Genomic DNA, 16,320 nt, shown 5'->3' on the forward strand with positions numbered 1-16,320 from the left:
TGTGCTCTAGGTTCTTGTCATGCACAGAAGTGTAACAGTTTCTGTTCATGTGACTTGAGGTGGCAACCTTTCTAAAAATCCTTTTCTTTCGAAGCTTTGCATCCTTATACAAGATAAAGATAGTCTTCATGCAAATAAAAGATTCTCAACATGTTGCTGAGAGCATGTTGCACTTACTGTACGTTATTACTGTTCTCTTTCTACACTCAGCACCATCTCCTGTCAAAAAAAACTCCATAGAAAACAAGGCACATACTTGCACACAATATTCTGTTCTTTCCTTTACCCCAAACTGAAGTTCATGGTCTTTTTAAAAATGGTTTATCCATTACTGAAAGAGAGCAGGAAAGCTATTTGCCAACATCAAAAAGTCATTTTTCTTGGTGTATCTTGCTGCTTGTATTAGTCCATATATTTTAAAGTTAAAAAAGAAAAACAAAAAAACCATCTCTGAATAGTGCAAACCTCTACACTGATACCAAGACAACTGTAAAAGGAAAACTATTGTCTTCCTGAGAAAAAACTTTAACTGAAATAAATACCTATCAAAACACATTGCCCTCTAAGTACCAGCCACTAGTAAAGGACAAAAAAAAGACCTGCACAGGCATAAATTACATAAATAGTTTTAGAGGTTTATAGTCTTATTTATAAACTTTATGCAGCATATCAGTGTCTTAGAAAATTATGTGGATGCAGCTAAGTGTATGAGACTTAGTTCTTCTATGGTATATATGTTCCCAGCACACATAATCTTTAACTTCCTAAGCAGGCCTGTTAATAAAAAGAACATTAAAGCAGGAGGAATTACTAATCCCAATCAAGAGAAACAGAATCCGAAGTCCATGGTACCTGAAGCCCATAGTATCTTCTTCCATGGTAACTTATCTTCTTGCACTTCGTAGAGTTCCTACTATTCTATAAATTCTCAAAAATCAAACTACAACATATTCTCACGTGGGATAAACTGATTTTACAAGTTAAATACTTCAACATCTGCTTGATGAAGGAAAAGGCACTGAAAAGAAAGAAGGTAGACAAGAGGATACAGTAAAGGGCTCTGCGGCCATTCACTAGCCATCCTATATTGCCTGATTACAGAATAAATATCCAAAGCATGCTTTTGGAAAGACAAACATGTGTATATGTTAGTGTCGTCCATGTTCTTTATCTCCTAATGTCTTCCCTTACATTCTTCATTTATTTTGCAATTGTCACTGTCTGTTGCCTTTCCAGTTACTTGATTCCAAAATGTCTAACCAGCACTGTTTATACATAAGCTTCCCTGATGCCAGCCCTTCCACCAGAATCACTGTTTGCTGTGATTCAAAATTGCAGACTGCTTTACATACACAGTAGGTGAGTGGGCCAAGGAACAAAGATGGAAATGACAGACAGGAACACCATGGTCAGGCAGAGCAGATCCAAATCCCCAGATGCCAAGGACAATAAACTAGGTGACCCTCTCTTCGCCATGTGATGCTCTCTGGAAGACATACAGCTGGCGGAGCAGCTGCTATGTAAGTTGTTTTAGAGATCCCTGAATGGATCTATTATATTTAAGTAAATAATTTCGAACAGAGCAGGAACCAAGCTCTACCTGTAGTGACAGAGAAAAACTTTCCTCCAGAGCTCTTCATGTGAGGAGCCCGCCTCTCCTTGTTGCCAATAGCAGAAGGTTGAAGCTAGATGGTGTAAATAACACCCACCACCAACAGCAAAGCAAGCAACAGACGATCAATCTCAGAGGTCACCCAATGAATATGTATATGCACTACTACAGGCCTGACTCAGCAGAGCACTCAAGCATGCAGTTAACTTTCAACTTGTTCTGAAATACTGGTGGCTTCAAGCCTGCATGCCTTGCTGTAGAGGGTTGGACTTACTAAATTTTCTAAGCAGAGTAATGAAGGAAAAAGGAAAACCGAGAGAAGCAACAGACTTGGAATAAAACAAGAAATCTGTCTCCTTTTCTGTACTTGCACTTAGATATAAATCCAAGCTTTTCCTGGTATTTTAAAACATTTAATTCCTTTCTATCCATTAAATCCTCAGGTCTACGTACCAAAATTCCTCAAAAATAGTGTCCTGATTTTAGCTTGGCCAGAACCAATAATTACTGAAACCTTAAAATTCTCTTCTAACTTCATAGACCGAAGAGCAGACAATCGAGTAATTTCTGATATAATCTGATATAATTCTGAATAATCTCTGATGCACAACCACTTACCCAAAGAGGATCTGCATCCAAATCTTGTAAGAGCTATGCATCATTATTTTCCACAGCACACACTGTGGTTCCAGAAATTGAATTGAAAATCTAAGGTTGAGACATGCTCCAAGGTGCTTTACAGCTTGCCCTGCCTAAGCACTCTAAAATCTATGACTACATTGCTGCTTTCATCAGTAAGCAGCTGTTAGTCACCAACGGAAAGCTGTACTCATACATCCAAGATGGAATATTTCTGATAGCACTCACAAAATTCTGGCTCTACAGAGCACAAAACAACTATTTGGATTTGTTGAGTTAGGTTAGGAAAGCAAAGTCAGACCACACTGTTTATAAAGAATCTTAGGACAGCTCCAGGAGTATGAGCAACTGCTGTAAATTACAAAGCCCTTGGAAAAAATCAAGTGATTAATTACTTTAGCTGAAAATAGCAAAACATTCTGTTTCAGTATCTCCTCTGTTGTAGTAAAATAGTCGTAAAGAAGAGACTGGATTTATTGAAACCAATACCATCTAGCTATGTGATACTGGAGAAGAAATGCCATTACTAAAAGCAATATAAAAAGGAGTTTTACCTTTACCTGTGCATGGGGAGAACGTGTTTCCAAATTCTTGCTGTTTTGGCTTTAAGGATTGTGGGGCTGGCAGTTCTGGGGGCTGCAGGACTTCAAATAAAGGCTTCCCATTTGTAACCACTTGTCTTCTGGGACTTAGAGCGGGAAGGTGAATGGTACTGTCAATGATGTTGCTCTGAGGAGCTACCCCTCCTCCTAGGGGCATCTTTAAGTGTAGGCTGGCAGAAAAGTTTCCAATAGCTGGGCTTGTGCTGCTGCTATCTGAAGATACGCGGGGAGTTCCTGCATGAACTCTGATAGGTGGGATCTGCTGTCCACTGATCATCCCAGGTCCATGAGAAATACCTGTTGACCGATGGCTCATACTGCATGACCTCCCATTCATTTTTAAGCAGTTAATGAAATCAAAGCGTGTTTTTACAGACCCACAGCTATGACTGATATCAATCCAAAGTCAGTAAGTAATCCATTCTGTATTACACCTGTTAAAATAAATAAATAAATATATAAATAAAAATAATTTATGTTTTAGTAAATAATGCATAAAAGACAGGTCTGCCTGTGGCTGTTAACTCGGTGACATCACCGGTTACAAGCAACCATGTACAAGTGCTACATGGCCTGTCAGGGAGAGAGAACAAAACCAAGCAATGACTCACAGCTCCAATGTGGAGAGAACCTGCCCCTTCAAAAGCTGAAGTTTGGAATAAGGTCAGCTGCCTTCACATTAGCTAAACCAGCCATGAAATGAAGTGAATGCTGAGCAACTGAAAGAATGCAGCCAGGAGTGAAAAGACTCTCTGATAGGGCATCGTTTTTAGGATGAACAGGGATATCTCCCCTTTTCCTGCCACCTCCTCGGTCTATTAATTAAAATGGTGCTGAAAAGCAAACACAGCAGGGAAGCACCACACCAATGCAGACAAAACAGGAAAGAGATGCCAGTTCACATCCTAAAGGATGTACACGCAACAAAAAGGAGAAGAAAAAACAAAACCATAGAAATGCCTCTTTGGACCTTCCAACACTGGTGGGGCTTCACTGTAGAAAACTATTACAAGAAAGCACAGCGCAACAGTATTTGTGAATGTAACTACAAAAGTGGATGCCCACTGTCAACCTACAGATATGCCGTAACTTAGATATCATTATACAGTGGCAAATTTTCATGGTCATCTTTTGATTATGACAATAATTTTGGAACTCTGACTTTCCACAAAGACACTTTTGTCACTTAAGTTTTCCTGTTACTTCAATCTTAGAAGAAAAGACCGGTAAACGTTTTGAGTGATCATCTCAGACATGACCTATGCCACAGCAGAATCAACTAGATCTAAACATTACCTGATATAAAAAAGATTTTGTAGACAAAAGCTGTACTTGTCAGTGTAAATCACTATGCTAAGGTATCACACAGATGGGGAAATTTCAGCCACAGCTCAGCTGAATAGCATATGCCCAACTTTCATCACTAGGTTTGTATGTTTAACATTAAGCACATGTTTAAGTAGTTTTTTCAGTCATGGACTCTGTGCCTAATTGACTTGTTCAGACATCCAAATTGACAGAAATAAAACTGAAATTCATCTCCAATTATGGTCTTCATTCATGTATACAGTGAGGTTTTAATTAAGTATTATGACCTTGCTGCAGCAAAACATTGAACTATAACTTTTATCTTCAGCACATGAGGTTTTCAGCATTGAAGCTAGTAAAGTTACGATCACTATATTCATGATCAAAGTTTGTGTAGAACCTTCAGGCTTAACTCTTGGATTACTATGTCCCAATTTCCTCCCTCTGTGAACTGCCAAAAAAAAAAAAAAAAAGAACATCAAATATGCCTATTTTGCAAAACTGCATTCGTATCACACCTCCAGACTAGAGTAAAAGCCATCTAAGTGACTGTACACATGCATAGATAGCATTGATATTCACATACACACGCTATAGTTTAAACTCACTAACAATGAAAGGTCTAAGCATATTACCTTCAAAGACAAGAGCAATATTATGACTGACATTAGTAAGAGAGGGATGCTCTAACCACACTGGTTTGGTCACAAAAGATGTGTTTAAAATACTATTTTTATTGTTATATTTTTATATTATGGGAATAAAAATTGTAAAGAACACCAATTAAAAGCAATATTATTTATTGTCATGCCTTGCTGAAGCACAAATCATTCTTTGCAATTCAACCAAGGACAGGCAGATCTGAATGTTCTTAAATCCTCAGTTTGTTTTAAAAGCAGAATGTACCTTGTCCTAGCACAGGTGACTAGTTCCTTAGAAAAGGAAACACAAACAAAGGCAGTTGTTTTGCTGGTAAGGCTATATACCATGGCACTATAAATCGGCTACAGATAACAATCATTCTGGTCTGTAATCCCTGTCTGTGAAAAGAACTAGTATAATCAAGAAAAGATTACACATGACAAACGCATTAGCTTTACTCAGTAAAAGCGTCTTTAGTTTAATCAACAGAAGTATACACAGTTTACACAGACCAACCAGCTCAGGCAAAATCCAGGTCAAAGCTGGTTGGTCTCCTTACTGTTCTTCTCCTACAGTAACTGTATTTTACAATGAGTAACACTGTTCCATATTGTCTTTGCCTCACTTTTATCACTGAATACTGCTGTTTTTTTCACACTTGAAGAAAAGGCCTCTGGGCCTGTAATTTCTTTCTTAAGGCCAGTAAAGACATATTTTGAACCAAATGACCTGAAACTGCACACAAAACAACCTTTATTCTTTTTATGGATGAAAGCAGAAACAAGTTATTTCTCTACGATTTCTTTGCCAATTTATCTCTCTGATTCCATCATGAAGACGTGTAACATTACATTAACATGAAAATTGGCACTTTCTTTCTTTAAAACATTAAAGCACCTTGGAGAGTGTTACTTTTCTCATCTTTTTTGAATTATTATTTTGTTGTACTTTTAGTATTATTTACTTGTTCACAAGTGCCCTTTCATTAATTTGATTTGTTTAGTATCAGCTTCCGTCAAAATGACATTCTTATATCAAAGTCAGAGTGGCTAAACTGCACTGAAGCATATGTAACTAACTAAAAGCCAATCAGATGGTAATTAAATTCTAAAAGTCTAGATGACTTTTACATCATAAATAGCTCCTGATTTTAGACACTTAAAAAAGTAAAAAGACATGATAAGCTTCTAACCATACTGATCTTAGAAGTTGTAGGAATATTGCATCAGATACTGTTGCTTATTTACCTTACCCTTAGAAATTCTGTAAAGAGTTGAAACTTACATATAATAAATTAAGAACACAAAAATACCAAAGAAAAGAATACTATCCTGAGACTAAACAGTTGTGCCAGACAAATTCTTTTGCTGTACCAAAGCACTTTACAAGCACTTGCCACCTTTCAATGAAATATTTCTCTCCATTAATGAGACATCACAGTGCCCTTTCCTACTTGCTCTGATGTCAAAGGAAATACATTTAGATCCACTGCTTCTGAAGTCTCTTTTTGTAAACTGACATTACTCAAAGCTCTATGACTCTGCATCTATCAATAACAGCATGACAACACAGTTACTCAAAATCCATAACAATGATTCATAAATTCACTTTCAGAAAACCATGTAGTAAAATTTAAATTCAAGCTGAATCTCTGGAAAATGTGAGTACTAATCCTTCAGAAAGGAAAACAAAAGATGAATTCACAAGCCTTTGCCTGCAGCACAGTATGACATATAGTCTGCTCTTACAGTGCAGTTTTGAAAAGTGCTGGTTTATCACTCAACCCACTGAAGTAAGAGGTAATACGCCGTTCGGTTTCAGTAAGTGCTGAATTAGCCCACTGCAGACATCAGTTTAAGAAGCTGTAATTCATCTAGCTCAGGAGACACTTTCACTGTTTGATTAGGTGGTGTTTATCAGACACGGGCACTTTTCACATCAGGTATCAAGCACTATCAAAGTATCAAGCACTAACAAAAAAGGCTGAAGGACAATGCACCACGCAGTCCCTCCCTCATACTCTTCCACTGGAGACCCTTACCTCACCTCCACAGCAGCTACCATGACAGCAGACACATGGCATCACCCCTTCGTGCACCTGGACCATGCGCTGCAGGACTGCAAGCGCTGTCTTCACCTCACCAAGACCAGCGACGGCCTCTCTCCAGCATCCCCCCGCCCCATCTCGGCACTGGTCCAGAGGAGGGCTCCAGAAAGGGGGTGCCCCACCTCAGCCTTGCTGACTGCCCCTTGTCTACAGAAACTGGGCCCTGGAAGCTGCTGTGTATCACAGCTGCTTGTGAAAAGCACTCACCCCGACAGAAGCTCCACAGCCACTGGCTTAACAACTTGTCTTCTAGAAAATACACACTCACCAAATGAAGTGCTGGTTTGACACCTTCTGCACAGGTATCTGGCTACAGTTCAGAAACCAAAAAAGGTAACGATGGGTTCCTTTTCCTTTTCCTTTCCAAGGGAAGGAGATTTAACTAGGGAAAAAAGAACTAAACTTAGAGCTTGGAACTCAGCTTGGAACAATACGCAGATCAGGAACCACAACTGCAATAAAGGAAGATGATGAGGCTTCAAAACTGAAGCTACAAAATACAGTTTCCACACAATTTATAGAATCTTTTCCCTACTCTCCATGCAAGCCTGCATCTCAGAAGCCATGCACTACTGAGAACAGTAAGTACCTTACATTAGCATCCACTGTTTTGGTCATTTGTGTCCTTGTCACGACACCTGCACTTTCGGACTACCACAGGGGCCTGGATTCCAAACTGCAGTACCCTGATGATACCACATTTTTGTTAAGCCCAGGTGGTCATCCAAGAAAAATGATGGAAGGGTCATACAGTCTCCAGGTTTCTGGTTCTCCACTGTCAGCAGAAAGCGTTCTTGAAATGACATCAATAAGCAAGGCACATGAAAGTAAGAGGAGGTCCTCTACAGCACTGTAAGACAATCAGCCTCCAAACACAACTGAGTTTCTCAGAGCTCATGTAATAAATACACTAATTACTTATTACTTCCATCACTATAATTCCTGGGAAGATTAGTCACAGAAAGGAATGCCTTTGTGCAAGGGACTGTACAAACATAGCACAGAATGCAGCCACCAGTACTGCTGCGACTGCCATCAGAACAGCAGCCGTTATCAGTAGACAGGATGATGTATATCCTCGTGTAGACAGGACCCAGAATTTTTACCGTTCTGCCAGAAAAATCTCCTCAGGTTTTTATGGTGGTAATTAGGATCTCCTCAGACTTTTCTCCGCTAGGACTGAGAGTGACAGGGCTGTGCCACCGCAAGTGGTTGCTACAGCCGAACAGCAGGAGCTTTCCAGGAGTAGCGTTATTCTCACTAGGGTGAGCTACAAACTTCAGGCGAGCTGACAGAGAAACCCAGCACAACCTGGGAGCAGCGAGCACTGTCTGAGGCGTGCTTTCGGAACTGCTGCTGATAGCTGCAGCAGGTGTGAGCATGAGCAGGAGACGGGGAGCGACCGACGGTGTCCCCATGGGAGGCAGGGACAGCAGCCACAGGGCCAGAGGCACCTGCCCTGATACCCCGCTGCCGCCACCACGCGCTGCCACGGGCAGATATCCCATCAAATGCCCACCACCACCCGTATCTCACCCACACGCCTCACCGCTGAAACTGGAGCAGCCTCAGCCCGGGCCAAAACCCGACCGGGGCTCTGAGGAGAAGAGGGCACGGCTGAAAGCCGCGAAGCCCAAGGAGCCGCGGTGACCGGCCGCACGCAGGCCCTCAGACAAGGCAGAGCTGTCACCTCGCCGGGCACTGTCCGCGGGACGCCCGGCCCCGGACCAGCCCCCGCCGCGGGGGTCTCTGCATCGGGTCCTCGCCTCGCCCCCCGCGCCCCGCCGTCCCCGCTGCCCCCGCTCTGCTCCGCGCCGCCGGCGGGTCAAGCTCGCCCGCCGCCCGCCGCCGCCTCCCCCGACCGGTACCTATCTCCGCTTATTCACCCGCGGGATGACCCGTCTCTCCCGGGAGGCTGTCTGGCTGGCTGTGCCGTCCTGCCAGACGGCGCTGCGCCCTCATCTCCACGGCATGCGGGCTGGTCAGCGCGGTGAGTAACGGCCAAGTAACTTCACCGCCGCCGCCGCATTTGTTTTGCTTTTTCTCCCCCAACAACTTCCCCCCCCCCCCCCCCCCCCCCCCACTCCCGCCCGGCTCTGACGCGGGGGCCGGGAGCTGCCGACTCAACCTCTCCCGGCGGCGGCGGCGGTGGGGCCGAGCCCCCGCCGGGGGGCCGGGGGCAGGCGGGACGGGGCCCGGCCGGGCCGCGCACGCCCCGCCGCGCTCACCTCCCGCCTCCCCCGCCTGCAGCGAGCAGCTCCCCGCGGAGCCCGGCCGGGCCGTGCCGGCGCTGTCATGTGCCCGCCGGCCCCGCCGTTAACCCTTGCCGCCGCCATTTCGGGCGGTGATGGGGCTCTGCGGGGGATGGAGGGGATGGGGGGCCGGGGGGTGGAGGTGGTCGCACGCGGGGGCCGGCGTGGGGCTGAAGGGCTGCTGCCCATGGGGCGGATGGGGGGTGTTTAGGAGGTCTCTAGGGGCTGCAGGGCGGCTGGAGAGGTTCTGGGGGCTGCATGGGGCTGTGTGGTGCTGTAAGGAGGGGTGAGTGGGGACTTGCTGTGGGGTCTGGAGGGGCTGGGGAGGAGGTGAGGGAAGGGGACAGCACCACTGGGGTGGGAAGGAGAATCAAGGGGCTGGATACCTGTCGACAGTCTCCTGGGTGCTTTTTAGAAATGTGGTGTGAAGGCAGCTCTTCTGTCTTATAAGATGGGGGTCCTGCTTGGAAACACTAGAGACTGGACTAGCAATGGGATAAAGAAAAGCTGAAAGGAAAGTATTCAGGCAGGTCTGCTGCATTTATCCCCTCACCCAGAAAGGTTCCCAGGGTGATGCAGACTCGAGGTGCTTGACCTCGTCTCCCACAGATGGAGGGAACGGCCCAGGAACTGAAACTTCTGCCCTCACTATGGTCAGTTTTATTTAATTGCTGTAACTGGGGAATTGGGAGCATAACTGAGGTGAAGATGAGTCGCTGGAAAGCCAGGCTCAGAGAGCAGCAAATCGTCTGATGACTCCCTCATCTAGGCCTAGCGGTGGGACGTCCTGCCAGCAGTGGAGTCCTGGAGGAAGGGCACCCACCTGCATGTGTGGTCACCGGGAGAGTGCAGCAGGCTCAGGCCCTGTATGCAAAGCAGGATCAGCCCAGCACATAGATAAGGTGTTAATCACAGTTCTCCAAGTCCCAGAGAGTGTCATTGTGGCTGTCCTGATCATTTCTTCCAGGGAGAATGGGAGCCTGCAGCTCTGCTTGGCTTGTTTGCAAGGTATGATGAGGGTTTGTGTCAGGGTGCATGCAGATCACTGGGCTGCTCAAGGCCAGCCTTGAGTTCCTTGGCTGGATAAGCTCTTCTGAGCCAAAGTTTTTTTGCTGTTCACTCACATTACACCAAATTAATGCAAATATGAACTTGATAAGAAGACAACAGCATACATTCTTTACACAGCCAGAGTACATAGAGAAAATGTCGAGGCTTCAGGCTTTCTCATAGGGTGACAATGTTGTGCGATCTCTTTGTTTCTATGTGTATGGCTGCTTAGGTAGTGATTGAGTAAGTTCTAAATAAAATAACTATATACAGCATATACAGGTTATTGAAAAAAAAAAGAAAAAAAAAAGAAAAAGAAAAAAAAGAGGAAGCTGTGCCTGACTTTTAAAAGCTTATTAAAAGCACTTACAAAGGAAGAAGGGGTCTTTACCACCTGAAAGCAGAGAATGTATATGCAAGCCAAGCAAATTAAAATATCCCATGTTGTTTACTGTCTCATGGTACCACAGGACAGAATTTTCCATGCAACTACATTTTAGTTAGAATTCATCACTAAAAATTTCAGGGGTTATCCCTGGACTGATGTGGGAGCCATTGTAATGATAATGGTAGACTCACATTGCAAATGACTGATATAGGTTTATTCAACAGCAACAACAAAAACATTAGAAAAGGAAGTCTTCAATATTCATATTTTAGTTGAAAGTTACCAAAACAACTAAATAAACAAATTGCTTTAAATAAATTTCTTTAAGTAAACACTGAGGATGTTATCAAAAACAAAACCTGACATCCATAAAAATCTTCTTCCATTCTTGAGTCATTCCTGTCTGTGAGAGGTAAATTGTCAGTTCTTCAGTGAAAAAAATTGATGGATCCTAGCCATGTAACACCTTGTGAAACACATCATGTAAAACAGAAGGAACATGCGGTCTTTACATGCAGGAAGAGATAGTTTTAGCTGTTGTCATTGAAGCCTGATGAGAAGTGTGTTGAGCAGGGAACAAAGATGCCAGTGAAGATCTCATATTACCAAAATTAATATTAGGTAATTCAAATTTTAAAATCTTCCTTAGTTTTGTGGGTATTGGAGAATCTAGTAAACTTTATGCAGTATAAACCAGATAAGGCTACTAAGTATAGTAAAGGAGCACATCCAATCTTAGTGGGCAGCAACACTGCGTATTTTCATAAAGATCTGTCAGTATATGCCCATACTCATTTCATACAGGAAACATACTTCTTTAAGATGAAAAGGCTATGCATTATTCCTCCAGAAAACTGCTTTTTTTATTACATGAAACTAATCTTTCTCCATTGCAAGTTTTCTCCTCTCTAGCTCGATCCATGTATCCAATGGAGATGGTGTATTCAGAAAAGGATACATTATAGTTTACATCTGAATCCCTTGTGAGCTCAGGCCATCACCCAGCCAAGACCAAACTGTGGTTTCCTGAGGTAAAACAGTTTTTTGTCACTTTATTCCCAAGAGAAATTTTATTAGTTCAGTAAAATTGTTTAGTTTTCTCTTAAGGAAATGTGTAGTTACATGCTATATGAGGGTATACTGGGCCTTTAAATTAAGCTTTCGGTTTAGAAACTGTCAAACACAGAAGCATTTTTACAAACATTTTTCAAGAAAAAAGTGTGTTCTTCTTTTTGCCTGCCTCCTGCTTCCAACCCCCCAACCCCCACAGCTGTTGGGATAACACAGTTGCCCTCAGCTTCACTCTCCAGTCACTTTCTAACCTGATTATGGTTGCATAGTGCCATTGGGTGTGTTGACCAAAAGGGTGTTAGTACCAGTGCCAGAAAAGAAAGACAACTGTTCATATAAATCCTTCTATTCTTTGTTCTAGAGAAACACTGTCTCACTGGGTGAGCCCTGAAAGAAGATGGTGAGTGGCTAAAGACCTTTGAAAAGAGCTCACTCAACACAAGAGAGAAACTGCATGAAGAGAAGTTTATTTGTTTTGTTTACTGGCATTCTGGAGGGCTTTTTTAGTACAGGAATGACTCTCTGGCCAGTGAAGTGGAATTTATGGGAAGTCCAATTATTTCCTTCGGAGCTGGGGGAAAGCCATTCTTTCAGAAGGAATGGAGAGCAGGGATTGTGACAACCTGGGGATACAGCTGGTTTTAATTTTACTCATCTCACTCTTCTGTATACCAGCACCAGAAGAACTAAGTCCTTAGGAGAGAAAACTAGGTAAAAAGGTTACAAAACACAATAATTTTGTTTCATTTCTGTAGCAAGACTGAAAACCTGTTTTGGACACCAATACCTTGGACAGAGGGGTAGTCAATTTAACTGGAGGACAAGAACGTCTTTGAAAACAAAAAAAAAGAATCCAAGATAGTAGCTAGAATATTAGCTAGAATATGGCAACACATGCTACACTGCAATATGAAAAGATGTACTAAGAGCATTCAACTGACATTTAAAAATTTGTCTAAACTGGCGAGTGGAGCAAAAGCTGCCCATAAGGATAAGTGTTTAAAAAATATTTACATTCTACTTATATCCTTAGAGAAACAGAATTTGACAAATCATGAGCTTCATTCACCTTTCATTCTGAAATGGACGAAACTTGTGCTGGTAAACAGGGTTCATTTAACTAAAATGTAGACCAATTATGTGTGATATGAGCATATGTGCAGAACTGTTTCAGAAGAATGCAGCAAAGTTATATAACAGCATGTGGTGATACAGTGTAACTGTTTATGTTCAGAAATTAGAATTATTAGGTGAAAATAATTTGCAGGGGAATTCTAGGTTCTACAGTGCATCTCAAGAAGATGGAAATCAGACTGATGAGTGGAATAAATTTCCGAACTCATAATAATCTGGTCAGAGAGAAGGCTTAGCACAAGCAAAGCAGTTCAGCTACCATAGATAACTATCAACATTTAAACAACACTTTTCACTATGCATTTAACAGGTGAAGAGAACAGAGGGCAGAGAACACAGTTGCCTGCGAATCTCAGTCTCAGTGCCCAAACAGAATCTGAAGTCAAACTGAATTTGACCTGGACCAATGTAACATATATTTGAATATAGTAAACTAAGCATGCCTAATTTCTATTCAGAGATTATAAGAGATTTCTGTATCAGGAGTTGGTATGACATCCATTCCATTCCCTACTGACATGACATCCATTTTCATTCATCTACTGATGACTGACACTGCTAGAAATAGCATTACTGATAGGCCATTAACCAGGGGTGAAGTAAGAAGCAAAGAAGGAAATTTCCCACAGTTCACCCAGAAACCTTAGAAGAAAATCCTGTGATAAAGTGGAACTACTGTTTGTTTGTCCTACAGTAAGATCTTTTGATATTAATAATGATTTCTTTCATAGGCCCCACCAATTGGAGATTGAACTGCTGATAAGTGCAATGTTGAAACTTGCTTTTCTTGTTTGTGAGAGTAAGCATTTTATTAATCACTTCTGTGGCATTTACATACCACTGCAATTTTTATCCTACTCTTGCTTCTGTGCCTCCCCACTTAAGCACTGGTTTTTAATGTTGCATTATATTGCCTATCCCGTAATAGATACCTACGTGTATATAGTTTGCTTTCATCACTATATTACCTTAGGATTTCCACCCTAGGGACCAATGTAATTCAGAAAATACTAGTGGAAAACACATTAAAAGTTATGTCCTTAATCAACCAGTTGTTGAATGATTCAACCCAAACCTGCAACACACTCATTCATGGCTAGTCATGGAGACATCTGTTGCCTCTTTCCAGACAATGAATTTCTAGTGACAATGCTACACATGTAACAGAAAAGGGTTCATGGATGTTGCTTCTTCAAACCATTCTTCCAAATTCCATATCATCCTTTGGAAGAAGCAAGGTGACTGTTGGAGGCAGTCCCAGATCTTTAGAAAATCTGCCTGCTGACATCAGAAGAAAGTTCTTATGCTCCTTTCAGGCTCTAAGATGTGTGCAGTTTTGCCCATGTAGCATGGCTCTTGCCCCAGGCCACAGAAGGGAGAACAAGAGTGGGCCGTCACTTCAGTAAATGTGTTTTAGAAGACTGGTCACCTTGCCTGTATTTAAACAAAATTAGCAGATGAAGACATGTGCACCATGTAAGTCAGCTAGGTCACTGCAATTAGTGATGTTTTATAATCCGGTCTGGTAGCCAAAATTTTTAAAAGCCCTTGTAGTTGTAAAATTAAAGAAAATTGGTGACTTAGGGCTATGCAGATGTTTATATATATATATAAATATATATTGTCCAAACATTGCTAAACCCATATAAACTATATGTTGGCTGTGTTCCTTCTACCACATTTTCAAGAAATCAGTGAGACTGCCCTATTTTCTTTGTTTAATGTGTGTCTGCTATGGCAAGATGTGCAATAGAAAAACAACATGAATAATTTGATGCTACTTTTTTTTCTTCAATTTTATATACGATTCTTGGTAAACAGATTCTTGATAAATTAAAAGTCTAACATTTTCTTATGAAAATGCTTTTCTTTCTCAGAACTTGTTTCTCATTCCTTCTGCTTCTGCAGTTGCATATACTTCCTAAAAGAGTATTTCTCAACTTGTGGACAGATAAAAACTCCTGTGCTCTTTGCTGAAGTTGAATCAACATCCAGATACAAGGCTGGTCACACAAAACTCCCAGAATTTGCTGTATAGACTTATGTTAGATTTACAAAAAATCACCACTTGCTAGCTAGCTAGGTGTCAAAACAATCACTTTCCTGACTTCATTCAACGTTCATATTCCCAGCTGTGTTAATATAGATGTATACACATATCTTCCCATTTAATTAGCCCTATAAGTATCTTAAAGTAGAGGGATAAAGTCAATTAGAAACTCATTTTCATAGTCTTGCTTTGATTTTGTGTAAAAGTACTAACAACCTATCTGTCTCACTTCTTACCCATTTGTAAAACAGACATAAAAACAGCTATGGTGATCTAGTACTAGAATATTTAGATTAATTCCTTTTTAATTTTTAATTCTAGCTGCAGTAAGTGTACATTGCATAACCAGCATGTAGCTATTGCTAATTCCCTATTATACTACTTTGTTCTTGTTAAAAGGATACTAAATAGAAAAAAAAGTAAAAACAGGTTACATGCTCCACTCTTGCTAGGGATACGAAGTGTCCTGTAAGTGATCAAAAATGTCCAATTGCACACAAATTTATTAGTCAGTTATAACTTATTTACTGTGACATTAGTATATTTGGTGTATTTTTAATTTAACACTGAAGTATTCTGCACTGCAGAATTGCAGAAACACAGTTTCTGTAAAAAGCATGGAAATAAGACAAGGGTCTTCTTTCACAGTATTTTCAAAATTACAAGAAACTTTTAGAAACCCATTATCTCAATAATTCTGTATTTTTTCCAGTCCCAAAGGCCTGTGGCTTGACCATGGTTCAGCACATTTACATTCCTGCTAATATTGCAGATACAATCCCACTGCTTTAGTTTTAGGTTTCTGTATACCTATGTTCAGGCTATAGCCCTGAGAGGCCATGGTGGAAAGTACTTCACAAGACTTCTGGTAACAGCACCAAACAAAAAGTTCATACAATTAATATGAAAATATGTGTCAGTCCCTTCACCTTTTGAATGCTTCCTGCTTCATCTTATTTATTATTTTTTATAGTACAACAAATTCTATTCTCTGATATGCCTGTGCACCTCACTAACTTCTGTGAGCCTTACAATAACAATCCGTAAGGAGAACTGGTTTAGACACACTTCTGTCCATTTTCTCTGAGTTGCTCAAAATATATTCTTATCCTCCTGATATGCTGCTTTTTATTTTCTGTCTTTAATTTATTCTGTTAAGGACACTTAAAGCTCCCTTTAAAAAATATCTTTGTTCAGAGCATAAGTTATCAATTTGCTGTGCTCTGTAACTGGAGGAGTTTGCGTTTCTACAAAAACCTCCAGCATTCATAGTTTTAAGATGGAGCTTACTTGGAAAAATGACACTGTCACAAAAATTCTACAATATAAGCATTAGAGAAACAAGTTCTGCAAACTTTAGCTTTAGGAATAAAATCTTCCAATGTGTCCAGAGGAGTTCTGTGCTATTTATGGGGATCTTCTGCATTTCCTTTTTTATGTTCCCAGCTACACCTGTAGTGATGAC

The 16,320-nt window shown here is 41.3% G+C and overlaps 1 protein-coding gene and 1 long non-coding RNA gene across 14 annotated transcripts in view; one reads left to right on the forward strand and one right to left on the reverse strand.

Annotated features, from left to right (window-relative positions):
* The window catches only part of GLIS3 (GLIS family zinc finger 3), a 191,938-nt gene extending 182,971 nt beyond the window's left edge, over positions 1-8,967 (reverse strand). For 7 of the 13 annotated variants that reach the window (XM_080574415.1, XM_080574425.1, XM_080574424.1 and 4 more), the window contains exons 1-2: positions 8,779-8,939; positions 2,806-3,287 (exon numbers count right to left, since the gene is read on the reverse strand). In XM_080574415.1, the coding sequence (XP_080430541.1) occupies positions 2,806-3,190 (385 nt within the window). In that variant the 5' untranslated portion in view covers positions 3,191-3,287; positions 8,779-8,939. The other 6 variants (XM_080574419.1, XM_080574420.1, XM_080574422.1 and 3 more) reach the window with 6 other exon arrangements.
* Positions 8,968-9,312: 345 nt separating this feature from the next.
* On the forward strand, positions 9,313-14,652 carry LOC308185846. Its single transcript, XR_013943788.1, has 2 exons — positions 9,313-11,631; positions 12,033-14,652. It is a non-coding gene; the product is annotated as an uncharacterized lncRNA (long non-coding RNA).
* The last annotated feature ends 1,668 nt before the right edge of the window (positions 14,653-16,320 follow it).

Source organism: Anser brachyrhynchus, assembly GCF_964034855.1.
Source record: "Anser brachyrhynchus genome assembly, chromosome: Z".
Lineage (NCBI taxonomy): Eukaryota > Metazoa > Chordata > Aves > Anseriformes > Anatidae > Anser > Anser brachyrhynchus.